This window comes from Eublepharis macularius, chromosome 8, assembly GCF_028583425.1.
Source record: "Eublepharis macularius isolate TG4126 chromosome 8, MPM_Emac_v1.0, whole genome shotgun sequence".
In the NCBI taxonomy this organism is placed as follows: domain Eukaryota; kingdom Metazoa; phylum Chordata; class Lepidosauria; order Squamata; family Eublepharidae; genus Eublepharis; species Eublepharis macularius.
This window is the reverse complement of record NC_072797.1, coordinates 23,798,910-23,817,348: the sequence shown is the minus strand read 5'-3', so window position 1 is coordinate 23,817,348 and position 18,439 is coordinate 23,798,910. Positions and strand designations below refer to the sequence as shown.

Below are 18,439 nucleotides of genomic sequence, written 5' to 3'. Positions count from 1 at the left end.
TTAGCCCTACGTGAACATTTTCCAGATATCATGGGAAAGTCTTTACTATAAACAGAAGACACGTTGAGATGGAAAGAGTTTTACTGTGAAACAATGCAAAAGAGGACGCATTGAATTTGAAAGGAAACGAGGATACTGCACACAGTAAAGGCTGGTGAAGAAGCAAGGTGCTGCGAAATGGGAAAACACCAAGGCTGGCAAACCCGTTGCCATCTTCCCGCCAGGAGCTCATCCCCTCAGGGGTAAGACCATATCTTATATGGTCTCCTTGGAGTGGGTTCTCCTTTTCTTTGATGTTAAGGCCAACTGCAACCTTGGGGGTCAGGTAGCAATTTTCCCCAGGCCAGTTTGTCTAGGGATCCTGATGGTGTTTTGCCATCTTCTGAGCATGCAGTAAGGGTCACTGGGGGTGTGTGGGAGGGAGGTAACTGTAAAATTCCTGCATTGTGCAGGGGATTGGACTAGATGACCCTAGAGGTTCCCTTCCAACCCTATGATTCTGATTCTATAAAAACGTACTTGCCTTGATAAGGTAGCCACAGTTCAGAAGAATATCCTTCTAAGGACATTACTCATTGTAGTAAACTTGGTAGTTATCTCTATGTTGCTTCTGAATAAATTTCAGTGGTTCATCTGAAATTATAGAGTTGGTGGTGGTTTATTGAGTTTCTATAATGCAACAAAGCAAACTATAGGATGGTGTGGCCATGCCTAATATTATGACTTATCACCATGCAACCATCTTAACAGCTACGTTTCAATCTTTTTAAAGAACAGAAGGTCAATCATTACAGAGCAAAGAGGAGATTGGAACTGATATTCCATTATCTGCATGGATCCTTCTAAACAAGGATGTTAGGAAAAGGAGGTTCAGGAATTTGGGAGAAATATAGCATGATATAAACTCTTTCCATCTCAACATGTCTTCTGTTTATAGTAAAGACTTTCCCATGATATCTGGAAAATGTTCACGTAGGGCTAAAAAATAATCAAAAAGAACATATACTTTCTCTGGCAAATGCTCACAAGGCAGATTTTCCCTTTTCACAGCCCATGCAAATAAGAAGTCGTATCCAGAAAATGTCAAGGGGAATGTCATATTTAAAGAAAACAAATGGAATTTTTAAAATGTGAGGGACAAAAAGATTTCTTCAAACATCTATAAAATTGTAACTTGGATTAAATGGATTTGAACTATAAAACAAGATGGGGGCGGGGAAATGAGTGTGTTAATTTCCAGTTTCACAGAGACATTACAGCCTGATAGTGTCACGTGGGTAGCCGTGTTGGTCTGTAGTTGAAGAGCAAGACTGGAGTCCAGTTGCGCTTTAGAGACCAAGTGGATTTCCTTCAGAAGCTTTGACTCTGGAAAGCTCATAACCTGGGAATCTAGTCCGTCTCTGATATGCAATCTTGCTCTTCTACAGCCAGATACTAATCTTTAAACAGAATGCTTTTAAAATACGGTATAGCTATATGAAAAAATGAAATGTTGCCCTCAAGTCATAGTTGACTTATGGCAACCCCTGGTAGGGATTTCAAGACAAGAGACTCACGGAGGAGGTTTGCCATTACCTGCTTCTGCAACTCCGGTCTTCCTCGTTGGAGGTTTCCCATCCAATTACTAACCAAGGCTGACCCTGTTTAGCTTCTGAGAGCTGACCAGATCAGACTCTCTTGGGCTATCCCTAAACAAAAAAATAAAGCGCTACATACAAAAAGACCACCTAGAAAGCTGAGAGTTCACCCCCGACTGCAGAGGAGCTCGGTGCACCTGAGATTGGGGTGGGGCTCCCTGGCCATAGGCGGGGCTTAGCGCACCTGTGCAAGAGGCTTTCCCGCAGTCTCCGTCCCGGAGCTTTGCTCGTGCCTTTCAACGGGGGTGGGTGCAAAGGCGGAGGGGGAGGGCTGCCTGCTCCGCCGCTGCCGGTGCTGGCAGCCGGGCTCGCAACCCCCCGGGATCCTCCCCTTTAGAAATGATGCGAGCGCTCTGGAATCGGGGGAGGGCGCGGGCGCTCCAGCAGGGCCTGCGGGCGGCTTCCACCAAAGCGCGGGGATCGGGTTACAGCAGCCCGCGACTGTGAGCCTGAGCTGCCGGGCCAACTTCAGAAGCCTTCTCCGTTGCCCGCCATGTAATACATGATATGTCGAGCGGCTGACTTCAGCCGCCAGCTATTTGGAAGCTGCTGCTGCTGCCCGCCGGGGCTGCGTCGGGGGCTTCGCCGGGCGGGCGTGGGGGGGGGGCGAAAGGCGCGCGCGCGTGTGTGTGTGAGTGTGTGCGCGCGTGTTTGGGTCCGCAGGCGAATCAGAGGCGGCGGGCCGGGGCGCGTCAGCGAGCAGGCACCCTATAAAGGCGTCTCCGGCGCCGCTTCTCCCGGCAAAAGAGACCGCTGGCAGGCGCGCCTTCTCGACGGCGGCGCGTCCCGCTCCTGCCCTCCGGTGCGCGCGGCTGGCCAGCCCGCCTTTGCCCCGTCGAGCCCTACGGATTTTACAGACCTGCTGCCCGGGGAGGGGAGAGCCCGAGCCCCAGCCCCGCTCGCCTCCCTCCCGGCCGCCGTGTGGATTTGCAGCCGCCGCCGATCGCCTCTTGAGGCGCCGCGCCGCCTTCCACGTGGATGTATCTGCCCGTCGAGTCGCCCTCTGGGGTCCCTTCTGCCGGAGACCGGGGGCAGCCCCGCGCTGCCGGCTTTTGAGCCGCCCTCCCTCGGGGAGCCGCCTTCCTCTCCTCCCCCCCGCCCCAGCCCTCCGCCTCCCGGTTCTTCTTGGACCCGCTGGCGCCGCAGGGGCCCCCCGATGCCCTCGCTGGCTTCCCCGCTGCCGCGGATGGGACGCCTTTCTCGGCTTTCCCGCCAAGGCCACTCCGTCCCGACCGGCGAGCGGGCGGGCTTCTGCGGCCGCCTCCCCTGAGCTCCGGGGGGCGTCCCTGCCGCCGGGCGTCGGGAAGGAAGCGCGCCCCGGCTGCACCTGCGGGGGGAGGGCGCGGAGCGGCGGCGGCGGCAGCTCCCTCCCCCGCCTCGCTGGCCGACTCGGCTCGACCGAAGGATCGCTCTGCCCCTTCTCCTCGTTTCGCCTGGAGGATTTCTGCGCCCCGTCTGCGTCTCTTGAGCCGGAGACCGGGGCCTCTCGGCGTTCATGTCACCCTTGGGTCTGAAGAGACCAGATCAAAGGTAAGCGGGAGGAGGAGGAGGAGGCGCCGGCCTGGGAAAGCCCCTGCCTCTCCCAGGAAGGGAGTGCGCATCTGGCGGGGTTCTGGGTGGGGGAGCGGGAGAGCCTCTCGGTCTGTTTTGGGTGGGGGCCCTGCAGACTCCTTGGCTAGTCCCCATCGGAGCACGGGAGCAGCTAGACGGCGGGGGCTGCCTTGACGCGTGTCTGGGGTCGGGATGGGAGATCATTCAGGCTGAAAAGCTGTTTTGAAACTGACGGTGTTGCGCGCACAAACGCGCTCGGGAGAGGGGGGGATCGAACACCTCGAGCGAGACATCCGTCAGCGGTAAACTTCGGCTTGCATGGATGGCGGCCGGCCCTGCCCTGACTCCCGGGCAAGGCTACCTAAACGCTTCGGCACTCGCAGCAGCGAGAAGAGCTGCTCGGCGAATCGTTGCGCTGCCGACGCGGCTCTGATTTCTTTGGCCTCCTTTGGAAAAACTCTGGCGCACCCGGGGAGGGGGGAAGCGCGTTTGAGACGCGTGGACGCATCCACCGTGCTCGTTGATTCGGATCGAAGGAACGGAAGCCAAATGTGCCCTTAAATGGACTCGCGGAGAGGGCGTGTGTGTGTGTGTTTAGTTCGCTAAGTCGAGACAGCCTCTCCTGGTTCCCTAGTCCTTCCCTAGAGTCCAGTCCCTGGGATCGGGCGCGTTAGAAGTCTTAGCCGCCTGCCCCAGCTGGAGGCTTCTGCCAAGCCCGTCCACCTGAGGGCCCCGGGAAGCCGTGCCTTTGGCCGCGCCTCGAGAGCGGCGCCGCGCGCTTTGGCAACCTCGCGGGTTCCCTAGAAAGAAAGCCGGCGGCGTCCCCAGGCGCAAGAGGGGAGGATGGCGCTGCGGATCTTTCTGCAAACTCTCCGCTTCCGAAGCAGCACGTGCAGGAGGATCGCCGACCCGCGATCCCGTGGAGGGATTAGCTCCAGCCAGTTGCTGCAGAAAAACAAACGCGTTTTGTGGAGCTTCTTAGGCGAGCCCGTTCACACACGCTGAACAATGCGCTTTTAGTGATCGTTCGCACGTGCGTTTTCCCGTTTCACGCACTGCAATCTGGTTGCAAAGGGTGTTGGCAGTGCAATATTCGGCGTGTGTGAAAGCAGCTGCACCGAAGGCCGCTGTATCAGACGCCCCTTCGAACTTTTTGAAGGCGCAGCTAGGCAGTTTGGTTTTGATCCCCAGAGGTTCCCTCGGGGGCCAGAGGAGGGGTCATCTGCCGCCGCTGACTTCGTGGCACTTGGGGGGGGGGGCGACCTGCATCCCGGTCGCTTTAGAAAAGACGCCAAAACTTGTTTTCGGGGCGCCGAGCGCGAGGAAGGCGGGGAACAAAACACTCCCGAAATGTAGAAATCCCGCTTTGAGGTTCAGGTCCACCAAAGATCTTCGAGGGGTCTTAAGGCCTAACGCCACCGACTCGCCGTCGATTAAACTGGCGGATCCGCTTCGGCCTGCAAAAGGAGCCACTGCTGGGTCGAGCGTAACTTTTAGGAAGGGTGCGCTGGGCCGGGGAGAGGGTAGGATTTGTCCAAAGTTGCCCACGACTCAAGAGCTTGCTTCTGTTTGTCATCTTGGCCCTAGAAAGCCTCTTGCAACGCCTTGTTGTGTTGCGCACGGAACGGAGCTTGCAGCTGATTCCTCCGTGCCAATAAAACGGGAAGAAGCCGGGGTCGTGACTCGCGAGAAGCGGGAGTCCGTCTTCCCGCCCCCCCTCGGGGAATCGAAAAGATGCGATCCTATGAAGAGTTGCACCAGTCTTAAATTCATGGATTTCAGTGGGCTTAGACGAGTAACTGCATGGGATTGCACTAACCGCTATTAAATCGGTAGAAAGCTTCGGCAGCGCTTTCCCAGAGCAGCTGTCGGGGACTGGCAGTGGCGTGTTTCGGAGTCCGAAGGATAGGAAGCGGAGACCGGTTCCCTACAGCCGAAGCTGGCGATGGCAACGGGAGGGCGAGTTTCCTTCCGCGTTTTCAGCGCCTTCTCCGCTTTTAGGCCGCTGGAAGCTTTCGGTTCAGGGAGAGAGGCGGGCCAGTGCTCCCCAATGAGAGGCACTTTATGGATTAGTGCAAAGGGTGCAGTCGGGGGGGGGGGGTCCACAAAGCACTTTGGCGTAGCTGGAGGCGGCGAGAACCGCCGTGTGCGTGCCTTTCTGTGGAAATCCCACAGGGATGCAAGGGCTTTGGAGAAACCTGCGTGTTTGTTCGGGAACAAATAAAGAAGCTGACCACCTTGAGTCTCCACTAGAGAGGCGGACAATAAAATTGAATAAAACTGGAAGCGTGTGTAGGGTTGCACCTTGCAAGGGACTGGTGCTAGGGCGGAATAACTGCAACCCTTAAGCAGGGCTGCACCCTTTGGAGTCAATGGAGTTCAAACGGATCGATTCTGTTTAGAACTGCCTTGTAAATATGCCAATGCAAATCGTAGTTGAATTTCATTTATTTGACTTTTGCTTCTGGTGCTGGGCAGGGAGCTCTCTGGCTCCCGAGAGATTTGCATGTGCAAACGAGCCATGTAATCATTTGGTTAGTATTTGAAAGCCGGTATCCATGGCAATGATGCTCCAAGGCTTCCGAAGCTGTGCAGGGCAAGAAACGTCCCACCCAAAATAATGGGAAGGGGGAGGAGCCGGATGTGGTATGCAAAGCTAGCGGTTGGTTTGTACTGCCCTCTAGTGGCAGGTTCAAAATAGTATTTGCTCCTGGAGGGCACTAGTCCAAATTCTAAGGCAGGGTGGCACATGAGCAGGACCTGCCAAGTTGCACGTAGCCCTCCAGCCGTGTACTGTGGTCTGCCCTGGACTCTATAGTCCTCTTGCTGCCTAAGCACCCGGCAGGCCAGGAGACATGGCTGCTGGGCTGCTCCTTGTTTGATGGATGGCAGATTGGCCAGGGCTCTTCTAAGGGCTAGTCCATCTGAGTGCAGTATTTGGAGTGTAACTGAGGCAGCTTGACTCCGCATTGTAAAGAGGACAGGATCTTTAAGTATGTACAGAGTGTTTTTTCCTTGTAAATGAGTAACCTCAACCTTGTGCAGTAGGAATAGCCAGCAGTGGTTTTTGAAAATACACCTCCTGGATCCTAGTGCTTCTGTCCTATTAAGTTTATTACATTCAGTTCCCCCAATTCTTCCATCACAGAATTTTAGGCAGCATTGATAGGGATTCCATGGTGGTCTCCCATTCGGTCGCTGACCAGATCAAGACTGACTTCGGTTCAGCAGGGCTGTTCTCAGACCGTAGAACTCATGCATCAGTCTAATTACCTTTCTTGGAACTACGAATGCATGACTTGACCCCTTGAGAGGGGAGAGCTGTGGTTCAGAGGGAGAGCCTCTGCTTTGCATGCAGAAGGTCCCAGGTTCAATCCCCGGCACCTCTAGTTAAAAAAATCAGGAGCAAGTGATGCGAAAGAGCTGTAGCTGAGACCCTGGTGAGCCGCTGCCTAGCAGAGTAAGCAGTGCTGGCCTTGATAGCTGAATGGTCTGACTCAGTAAACAGCAGATTCATGTGTTCAGTATTCTTTTCCCTGGAATTGAACCCTTGACTTCAGATACAACTCATAAATACCCTTCTGTGTTACACTACTCATTAATAGCCTTAGCATGACGCACCATGCAATGACAGTTGCTCCCCTCCCCATACATGAAATGTATATTTGTTTCACATTCATGTCTGGAAGACCCAAATGTGCACATCACCATTTTTTTAAAATGTAACCTTTACTTCCAATGGGGGTTCATCCTTTCATAGGAGTGGCCTGCTCCTTCATCCCCTGGCGGGGATTAATGTTAAGACGGCTTCTCTTTCATTTCATTTTGTCAGACAGCCAGATAGGTTGCTTCCAAACCAATATACCAGAAAAAATTGCACAAAGTCTCTGCCTAGAAGTTCTCGTGTGCAAGAGGAATGGATGGAAGCTCAGCCCATAAAGACCTGGTTAAATGTTAACTACTCAGCAGTGGGCAGCAGAGCTAGATAAAGTGTCCAGTGTGAACCTCTGGGTAATATAACCAGTTGCCCAGGGAATCTGGCGCTGTGCCATTACTTTCTGTTGACATTTCAAATGAAGAAATCCTAACCATGCAATGAACTGGGCTACTTTACCATCAAAGTGTTATCTTCTAAATGTTCTCATGTCTGGTGGGCCCTTGATTCTTCAGTGCCGGAAAACACAAACTAATTAGACAGGAAAACTTAGTTTAAACTCTTTCATGATCTATTTCTAAAAGCTGATGGTGAGATGGTTTACTTTAAAATTCATACTTCATTTCCCCAAAATTCATGGGGAAACAAAAATCACAGAGTTGCTCTCCTACCTTTTAACTGGATGGACGAGTTTATCATAGTATTTCTACATGAGCACTTAAAATGGATGTAGGTTACTTCAGAAGTGCATTCACGCTTGTACAGGTTAACTGACTGGCATATGCAGCATGACATCATTTGCAAAATAGAATTATGGTCAAGTCCAGCTGTAACTCTAGTCACTTACTCCCAAGTAGTTTCTGTATTTCAGTAAAAGTAACCTTATATGAAGAATGCAAGGGTGTCAGTTTGAGCCACGAAGGAAAGGTAAATAGTTCAATGAATAAAATAAAGCTTGTTACTTTGCGTTCAGATTATATAACCTCCAAGAAGCATAGTATGGTGAGGACATCTAATAGCCTCTCAATCCAAACTTTGGATTGAACACCTGCCCCCCCCTCTAATTGGTAACAGCAGATCCAGGCAGTGTTTCTCTGGCAGGGGACACAGTAGGTGGGTTAAAACTCCCCGCCACACACACATCATAGCTCTGGCTGCAATTCAATTTTCCCCCCATTGTTTTTGTAACATTAAAGGAAATGCTGGTAGATCATAAACAGTAGATGAGAATGTAGACTTGATCCTGGACGCTGCCGTTTCAGATTGTAGACAGGGTTTCTAATGATGGAATAGTCCTCCATATAAAATGTTCCCTACCTACAGATAACTAGTATCCCAGACAGAATGATTCTAGCCAGGTATGTCAGTTTCCCGTGGCCAGGAACTTCTGGAGGAAGGCAGCAGCTGGCTGAGTTAAGCTTTTTCTCTCCCACCTGCAGTGGTACAGACCGGGAACAGGTTTACCTTCTCATCTGCTCTCTAGATGAACTCAGTCTCAAACTACTCTGTTTCACATTGGTGAGCTTTGCCCTCATGTGAACTGGATCCTTTAAGTGGGGGGGAGGCAAGAGGACCATCTCTCCGTACCTCTTAAAGCAATCCTCCCAGATGCTTTGCAGAAATTGAATGGCTTGGATCCACAGGAGGATTTCCGTGGCCGGAAGGGATTTCTGTCAGCTGAGCGTGACTCCCCCCCCCTCCTGCTGAAACCCAAATGCCCTCTGAATTACTGTTCCTGGGAGACAGGGCCCTCGGGAAAAGCATGAGGTTAGGGGGTAAAGATCTGCAGTGGAATTAGCTCTATATGTGAAAATCCAAAGTGGATCTAAGCCCATATGTGCTGCTGTCTTTGAAAATGAACATGGGAGACTTTAGCAGTAAGGAGATAGTCTTGATCAGTCATGGTCATGAGCCCCCAAACTCATCTCATTTGTTGGCTTAATTTCCCAGCCCCCAAACTTGTCCCATTTGTTGGCTTAATTTCCCAGCGCTTTGGTTTAACTGGCTGGTGGAATAATTTGTTCCTCCCAAAACATGTATACCATTGAATTAGATCAGTATTATACTCAGTTGTGGTTTCCTGCAAAGATATCTGGCCATTGTTGTTTGGTCACTGTCCTGGGAAGTCTTTGTTCGAGATCCCTAACTCATGAACTATATTTCCCAGGGCTCCCTGGGGCAAGGAAGAGCCTACCTGCACAGTACCTCTTGTTTAGGGTAAAGGCAGTCCCCTGTGCAAGCACCAAGTCATTACTGACCCATGGGGGACGTCGCATCACAACGTTTTCTTGGCAAATGGAGTGGTTTGCCATTGCCTTCCCCAGTCATCTACACTTTACCCCCAGGAAACTGGGTACTCATTTTACCGACCTTGGAAGGATGGAAGGCTGAGTTAACCTTGAGCCAGCTACCTGAACCCGGCTTCTGCCGAGATCGAACTCAGGTCATGAGCAGAGCTTGGGCTGCAGGTACTGCAGCTTACCACTCTGCACCACGGGGCCCCTTCTTTAACAAAAGGAAATTGGGGGGGGGGGGGTTGGAACCAAATGCATTTGTACCCTACTAGGAGATGCAGTGATGAGGGCACTGCAGCTGCTGAATTGTCATCTGTCAAATGGTCAACATAAGCGGCTCAAGAGTGACAGTAAATCAGGAGAAGTTCTTGCTGTATTTTCCCCCCTATTGTAGCTGCTTGCAATCCCCCAGCTTAGACCATGGCTACATTTTCGTATTCTAGGAGACAGCAAGAGCTGATCAGAGTTCCTCCATGATGTGTGTTTTGGCCCTGAGTCTTCAAAATGATAGAGAGGTTGTTTTCACCGGACTGTAAATACATTGCTGTGGTTTGTGAATGCAAACATTGGACGGCTAGACTGTGCGTTCGAATTCTTTTCTGCAGTTTATTCCCTATTAACAGTGACATTTATCGCAAATCCAACAAGATGATGTAGCCTAGGCACATGTGAAAAGCATCACAGATAAGGCTGCCGACTGCCTGGAGGGGAAAAAAATAATCCTGGCCCTTTAACAGGGGCCTAACAGAATGTTATTTACCAGGTGCCGTGAAAAGCTTCGACTGCCCGTTCCCATTCATCGAGCCTCCATTGAAGGGATGGGACATTTTTCTCCTGGCCTGTGGGCAACTCTTAATCAAAGTGTGGAGCAAGCCCTTGTCTGTTTTGTTTTAGCACAGCTAAAGACTAGTTGAGTAGAGACAAACACACAGGTGGGATGAGCAACTTTCAGCTCCCGTGCAGTGACTTTTAGGAGTGGCACAATTGCAGCCCGGTTTTCCTGTCTGTAGCTGGGAAGCAAAGCAAGACAACCATAGCTGCGTCCAGCTGCTGCACCAACTGCGCTTTGCATCGGCCCCATCCCACTGCTTGCTGATACCCTGCATGAGGGATGGATGAAAGGATCAAGGCAGTGAGAGAGGAGAAAAAAGCTGTGGTTGCTTTCCTGCTGCATTGAGAAACTTAAAGCTACAGCATGCAGCAGGGGAAATCTTAACCAACGGGCAAAAGGGAAGCTCCCTTGGGCCCCTTGCCTGGGAGGCCCCCCCCCTCAAAAAAAGGGAGGAAGAAGAAAAGCAGACTCTGGGAGAGGAGGTAGAGGCTAGTGCTGCTTGCATATACCCTATCTGGCTTGCAGTGGCTCCTGTCCCCCTCTCAAGGGGGGCTCTGATCAGGGGGTGGGGAACAGTGATCCTGGACTTTTGCCCAGAGCTCCAGAATCACTAAGGCCGCCCCTGACAGCATGGATCTCTTGGTTGCAACCGAGAAAATCTTCCTTGTTTGCAAAGAGAGCCAGTGTGATGCAGTAGTATCAGTACAGAAGCTGTCCTTCGCTAAGGCAAGTGCTCTGGATCTTGTACAATTAATGACCCATTTGTTGTGATCATTTAGAGAGGCCCAGAAGTCAATGGGAGTTCCTGCCAAGTAAAGCATACAGGATTTAGAGTGCCTGTCACAGGAGTTTATGTGAGAGAGGAGAGGGGATTCGTATGTGCAAACATCAGCTGTCTGTCGCCACATATGCTCAGGTAACATAAACAGGAGCTTTGAGGCATCCAAAGATGAACAAGTCTGTGTGCTTGCCCAGATGTCCTTCCCAAGGGTTTAAATGCACGTAGCTCCAGCAACAGGCTTAAAAAAATTCCAAGCCAACAGTAAGTCTCAAGATGCTATTTGTGAGTAGAAATCACCCTAAATTAACACGACTCGGGAGGATAAACAAGCATTTGAAACAGTGCAAAAGAAAAAAGCTGTATTTGTACGCAGTGTGTAGTTTGGACCAGTCTGGTGGGTTTAGGCTATGGTTGCTGTCGTTTTAAACGGGAGTGTCTTATCTGAAATGGGTGGTGGATGAATCTGCTATCTAGTTGAAAAATCCAAGTGCTGCAAGAGGGAGTGAAAGTGGTCTAGAATGAATTTCATTTACCGAAAAGATTTCTGCTTTGCAACTGACGACATTAATTGGTAAATACAAATCCCTCAGCTGAAAAGTAACATGGATTAAAAACAGGTCGAAAACCTTTCCAATCAAAGTGTTACCAGTCCCCAGAACACCACAACATTCTAGATTATACATTAAAAACCAGTTTAAAGAGGCAGGATTTGCAACCTTTGCAGAAACAACGTCGGCAACAACGTTGCCTTCCTGATTTCTTCTGGGAGGGGGTTCTATAAAGGATGTGCAGAGAAGTCATTCTGTGCTGTTATTGGTAGCTGGTCGCTCATGTAGCCGAGGAAAGATACTCTGTGCAGGCACCAAAATACTCTTTCCTTTCTCTTCCAGAGCTATGCCTTGGCACTGAAAAGAGATGTTGGGGCTAAGCTGAGGCACATTAAGGCCTGCATTTTAGTTTGTTTGGCCCTGCTGATCTGCTGGCCGGGTCTGGACAGCAAAGCCTTCCAAGAATGGGATAAATGAAACAAAAATTCATCTCTACTAGAACTGCCTTTTGAGATATTTACAGTAGAATTGAACGCAGTCCACACTCCAGCCTGTTCTCGTGAACAAGCAAAAAGGCTGGGAAATGCCTGATTGGTCCCAGATTGCCGGTTTGCAAGCGGATAATAGTTTTAACTGGGAAAAGAGAATGCAGCCAGAAAGAGCTTCAAGAGGCATTTTACAGATGCCTCTTCTCCTCTCTCTTTCTCTGTCTCCCCCCCTCCCTCCCTCTCTCCCTCCCCACCAACCGACCCTCATTCCTTCCCCACTTTACCAGGCACGACTGGTACCCATATAACTTTTTATGACTGAAAGTTGCCAAATTCCTGCTGCTTTGATGTGAAAGCCAAGCAATCGTCCTTTCTGGAAATAGATCCAAGGCCCAATCTGAATTCCTTTTTTTTTTTATTAACAAAATACAAAACTAGAGGCTTATTTTGAAAAAAATATTCTGGGTGCCAGTGCTGAGACTCGTGATGCAGTGATCAAGAATGCATCTGAACATATGCAGAGGGCTTACCCTTACAAGTGAAAGCAATACACGTCTGGTTCCTGGGTAAATGAGCAGGACTTCCTGATGCAATTAAGCCCCGTAATTCTTCTTTTGAGAAGTTAATCACAGCATACTGAGCCTATACCTTCCATCAAGTTTGGCTGTCAGGATGGTTTGCCAAAAGAGCAAAAACTGCAATAAAACAATTGACATATAAATATGTATAAAACAATAAGCAACAGATCCTCAGGCCTAAAGAACAGCAGATAATGCTTTTTAAAAACAAATGGGTAAACATGAAAAGCATGGAAGATCTCATCATAACAGTACAGTATCTTAAAAATTAGCTGGTCTAGAGCATAAAGAAAACACACAAAGCAGTCAATAAACAAAATACCTAGAAAAATAAGTACCCTTTAACCTGACATCCCAAAACTCGAAAGTAAGGGCCCCCAAACAAAGATTCCCTCTGGGCTTCCCTACACCCACAACATGTCACTCAGACCCTCCTCAATCATTGTATAAAAATGAATCGCATGACAGTCTCCCAAGATCACTTTGAAGGGAGAGCTACGCAGACTGCATTACAGTAGTCTAGTCTCCACGTTCACATGGCGTGGAGCCAGGTGGCCCGTTTGGCCGTCTCAAGGTAGGGGGCCATCTTATATGCTAGACTGAGTTGGAAGGGGTTTTTTGCAGCTGCGTTAACTTTCTAGCAGCTGGATCCAGTACTGGATCCAGTACAACCCCTAAGCTCTTAACTGGGTCTATGACCAATTAAAGAGTGTCAAAGTAGGAAGGAAACTTTCAAGTTCTGTGGCCTGGAGGTCGTCTTCACGTTCCATTTTTAAAGAGGGGGGAGATGTTTCGTGACATAAAGTCCATTGTATAATTTGTAACGGTCTTAAAATAGCATGCAGATGATGCTGTGCAGGTTAAATTAGGTCAGACGATGTGAAACAGGTCTCCGTTTGCACCTAGAGTTTCTGGGGGAGAGAAGAACCAGTCTGTCTGCATCATGACAGAATTCCCCTTGTAAATACCCTGTTCTCCGAAGAGTTCTGCCTTTGGAAATACAAACTCCAGCAGCAAGTTGAATCTGCTTCCTACAATTAAGGAGCGCACGTAACTTGCCAAAAGCAAATTCTCATGACTACTATTAAGTGGTAGAAGTTCCATTACATAGATAAATGGTACTGTGTTTTGACTCTATCCCTAATGCATCACCTAAAATTAATCTCCAGTCTTTTATGTAATGATTACTCTTATTTTTCTTTGCTTGCACTCTCTAGGGACTTGGGTGATCCAAGGAATGCAAGAGGGAGATTTAACTTGCTGTTGGCTTACAGAACAAGAGCTGCCTTTGCTTTGTTGTCCTAGCATACTTTGAGATCTTTCTGCAGAAAATATGAGATTGAATTCACAAGAACATTTCTGCTGATGGAAGGAATTTTTATCAGTGGAATGTAATTTCTTCCCCTCCTTCTCCTGCTGTAGCCCAGTATGCCCCTCCACACACACACACAGCGTAATGGAGATGCTAGAGGTTGACAGAGGGAGGGTGGAATAAACAGAAATCAATTGCAGAAATTTTCTGGTGCATCCAAGACATGATCTAACCTAATTAACACCTCTATTCAATTTTAAGACTATTTGAAACTACACTCTGGGATGACCCCACTATAATAACAACAACAACAACAACATTCAATTTATATACCGTCCTTCAGAATGACTTAACACCCACTCAGAGCAGTTTACAAAGTATGTTACTATTATCCCCACAACAAAACACCCCTGTGAGGTGGGTGAGGCTGAGAGAAGTAGAAGCTGTGACTGACCCAAGGTCACCCAGCTGGCTTCAAGTGGAGGAGTAGGGAATCAAACCCGGTTCTCCAGATTTGAGTCCCATGTTCTTAACCACTACACCAAACTGGTTCCCATGTGCCAGCAACTTACACACTGGCTCTATGTGTAGCAACTTACACCCCTTTGTTTCTGGATTTGAGGGTTTTATTTTGTTTTTGCTTAACACCAGCCTGATAAAGAGTTCTGGCGGACTTGAAAGTTAGCTCATTACCTTGTGACATTTTCCTTGGTCCTAATAAAGGTATTCCACAATGCTTGATCTATTTTATGGAAGTTTTAGGACCACTGCCAGTGCTCAGCAGTAGTTCGGGCTTATTCCCTTGAGAAGTAAGCAAAAAATGTGAAAAGTGTAGTCTATTGGCAGTGTATTGTGTTGACGGATGACATTGAACTGTATCACAGTACTCACAGTTCCATAAAGACCACCAGACAAGGAGAAAGAGAAAACCTGGATGGAGACTGAAAACCAGTGGGATTGGTTTAACCTGTTTGTGAGGATTAACCCAGGTCAGACACTAGGGTGGGGATCTGCAACTTATGGCTCCAAAGCCAAATGTGGCTCAATATGGAACGGAAAAAAGAAAATGAAATCTTGAAGTTACTGTATAATGAAGAGGCAGGTGAGATGCTAGAATAACTAGTATGTGAAAGGAATGGTGGGCAAAGGTGTTTTTTTTTTTATGGGACTGAGACGCTTTGCAGAAAGGGAAATCTAGAGTTGCCATTAATGCATGTGTGAACTGTGCACAGATGAGTAGTAGTGTAGTGGCAAGTGTTGGACCATGATTCTGGGAGACCCAGGTTCAGATTCCCACTTCTGTCATGGAAGCAGCTGGGTGACCTTGGGCCCATCACAAGCTTCCAGCCTGGCCTTCCTCACAAGGTGGTTGTTGTGGGAAAACAGAGGAGGAGAGAATATAGTTCTAAGCCCTTTGAGTTCTCAACTTGGGAGAAAAGTGAGATATGAATAAATAAATGTTACTGAATATTTATGCCAGTGCACTAAAACAACCACACTGAGCGCTGCTAGGTATGTTTATTACTTCCTAATAAAGGACTACCAACAACCAGTTTTGGGGCTGTACAAGCTTTATGGGTTATTAATCAGTGTCAGCTGTCAGTCATGTTAAGATGTATATTTTCAGTTGTGCCAAAAAGGCCTTTCTGGTACCAGCTCTTCATTGATCTCCTGCTCTGAATTTTGACCTAGTTTGGCTTTTTAATTGCAGCCGTGTTTGCCCTTGATTCAGATCACACCAGGGGGTGTTGAACCTTTCACCCCTGCTTTATTTCACCTACCACTCTTTCCATCTGGTTTCTTTCCAAGGCTAATAGCAGTATGAGAAGAGTGGTTATGATCGGTCAAACTGTATGTAGGGGACAGACTTAGAATCTCCCTTCTCAATGCAGCTGGAACTTGGCTGTCAGTAAGTTGGGAAGAGCCAGTCAAAAATTTCTAAACATCTCTTCTGGTTTAAAGCTGAGAATGACAGCAGGGGGAAGTATTCTTCCTCGTGGAAGACATTCTTGGGTCTGTTCGCCAGATTTTATGGAGCCAACCTACTCACCCACCCTTGATTACTCCCTGACTGCTGCTGAGTCACACAGAGACCGTGGAGTTTTTACCACTAGTAATGAATATAGGGTTGGATCCATGAGCAGAAGGAGAGTGTACTGAGCGCCATTCCATTGGCGCTAGCAAGTAACTCAACAGCTGCATCAACTCCTAGCACTTCCAATATAATTTTTAACAAAATTACACTGTGCATATAAATGTGCAACAGATGGTTTGCATGGTTTCATTTCATTGAGCTTTGAAATTGTATCAGCAGAAATACCTTGTGCCGCGTCTCGCGCATGCGGAAGAGATCGTGGGGATACGATACCGTTTCACTTAGCACAGGCAGAGAGCAAGGAGTAATTTTAGCACTTCCAGTTGTGCTAGGACTGTTGAGCATACAGAATTTGTCGTTAGATTTAGCACGGGTTCTGTGCTTGGTGTGGCGCAGAATGCCAGAAAAAAGGCTGGGTTCTAGCCCCAGGATGCTTGCTGTTTACAACAGACCGCTGAGACAGGGGTGGGCGACAGGCATATAAATAGAATTTGGCGGAAGAGGCAGAAGCTAATGTCGTGTCTCCTTTGCCAGGGTCCTGTGCTGGAAGGAAATCTAAGATGAAGTTATGGGATGTGGTGGCTGTCTGCGTGGTGCTACTCAACTCTGTCTCCACCTTTCCTCTTCCCGCTGGTAAGACACCTTCTGAGAAGGCCCGCTCAGTGCCAGGAGGGACTGAAGAAGAGCACTCTTCCAACAGGCTGCTGACTCCTTTTGCTGGCCCAATGGACTGTAAGACAAAGTTCCCTTTCCTCATTGCCACTTCCGCATCATCTGAACGCTAGACGTACTATCTGTTGTCCCACTACAAAGGCTTGGTATCCAGCGTTCCTGCAAAGCTTGCTACTTTCCCAACCCAAAGGAAATAGAACACTAAGGCAAAAAGAGACCTGTAACGTCAATATCAGCCCATCAGGGTTCAAGAGGACGAGTCTGTCTCATTCTCTCTGGCGTCAGTGGGGCTGAGAGTCGGTAGTTCACATGTATTGATCATTCCTACACCCCAGACTGAAACGACATGTGGTCGAGTTCCATGATGGAACTCCTAATGCACAATTTGGCCCTACAAAGGAGCCATGGGAGTAATCCAACATGGATTAATGTTGTGACACTGGGGAATGGGGGGAGGGGTTACTTTTTCTGCTTCCCATGCCATACCTACCATTGAAAATATCCTCCATGTCATCTTTAAGCCCAGTGTAGAAAAAAGACAGACGCAATACAGATACCTGTCATTTTCTCCCCCCTGCCAGCGCTACAGCAGTCCAAAGGAGCCCATTTTAATTGACAAAACAGCATAGGGGAGAAATTGATCAAGGACTTTCTCATCACAGCCACTTCTTTAGAGCCAAATTACACATCTGGAATTTCAGCTGCAAAACTTCAGTGTCCCGTGTAGCTTGATCCCAACCTGGTTAGGATGGCTCTTGCTTGGGAAGAAGAATTCCCTGATAGGGCCTACATAGGATCTGCTAAACAACAGCTAGTTTCTTGCCCCTCGCCCTAGCCACTGGAGGAGGGGCTTTCCATTTTTTTAGACATCCATACTAGAATATTGCTGTATTGTTATATCAAAATACTGTCATTGTAGCAGTTTCTCTGAACTCACAGCTGTCATTTTTTAAAAAGCAAGTCTCTAGCCCCTTCCGTTGCAGAGATATAAAGGGAAAAGGCAAATCTCTGAAAGGGAAGGGGCTGGAGACTTTTTTAAAAATGAAAGCTGGAAATTCAAAGAAACCGCTACAACAATCGGTACAATGGTCTGTTGACATTTTAGTACCAGGTTTTTTGTTTTTTTTTTAAATACCAATGCCCTGGTGGCCCAGGGAAGGGGGGATGTCAATTTTTGGGAGTCTGGGGCAGGAAACTATGGGGAAACCTGCCATATGGAAGCCTTGTTGCTGCTGCATTTGATCTGCAGCTACACCAACAATGGGGAAACGCACAAAATCCTGACCCTGTGTGGAAGATACCTCTGGGTCAGTTGCATGTAACCTGGGACCTATATATTTCCAGCACTTGTGAACACAGGCACACACAAGCCCGACTATGTTTGCTAGATGTATGCTGCTGCTGCATATATGAACTATCTTTAATTATGAGGGTGATGCAGCAACTTCTGCTCCTGGACAATGTGTGATTTCTTCCCCAAAGGAAAAGATCACTTGTGGGTCAAGGAGGAAAAGGCCAAGCGTGTTGATTTCAAATCCTTATAAATCACAATAGGTCATCTTAGTTTAATTGGGCTGTGAGAAGCATCTCATAGAATAAAAATATTGAAGTATAAGCAGTAGGACTACTGCAAGTAAATGGCATATTTGGCATGTAACAAATTCTAGAACTTGTTGACCTCCAGCAAAGTTGATAGGCAGTACATTCAGGACAGGTTTTTAAAAGTCCCTCTTCATGTAACACGTAATTAACTTGATGAACTCGCTGCCACCACACCAGCTTTAAGGAGAGATTTGCGGTGCAATCCAAAGCATGGTAATCAATGGGCCTAGACTGGAGTAACTCTGCTTGGGATTTCACAGTAAATTCATGAAGGACAAGACAATCAGTGGACAAGACAGAGGCCCTGTTCACACGATAGAGTGAATGCGCATACAATCTGTATGCAGTGTATATTTGATTTTTTTTGTTACATTTAGTGCCCAGACAGCTGAAT

General features: G+C 48.3%; 1 protein-coding gene across 1 annotated transcript in view; it reads left to right on the top strand.

Moving 5' to 3' along the window:
* Positions 1-3,096: 3,096 nt before the first annotated feature.
* GDNF (glial cell derived neurotrophic factor) overlaps positions 3,097-18,439 on the top strand; it is a 28,888-nt gene continuing 13,545 nt past the window's right edge. The window contains exons 1-2 of the mRNA XM_054987309.1: positions 3,097-3,167; positions 16,306-16,503. Coding sequence (XP_054843284.1) covers positions 16,332-16,503 — 172 coding nt within the window. The 5' untranslated portion in view covers positions 3,097-3,167; positions 16,306-16,331. The remainder of the gene's footprint in view (positions 3,168-16,305; positions 16,504-18,439) is intronic.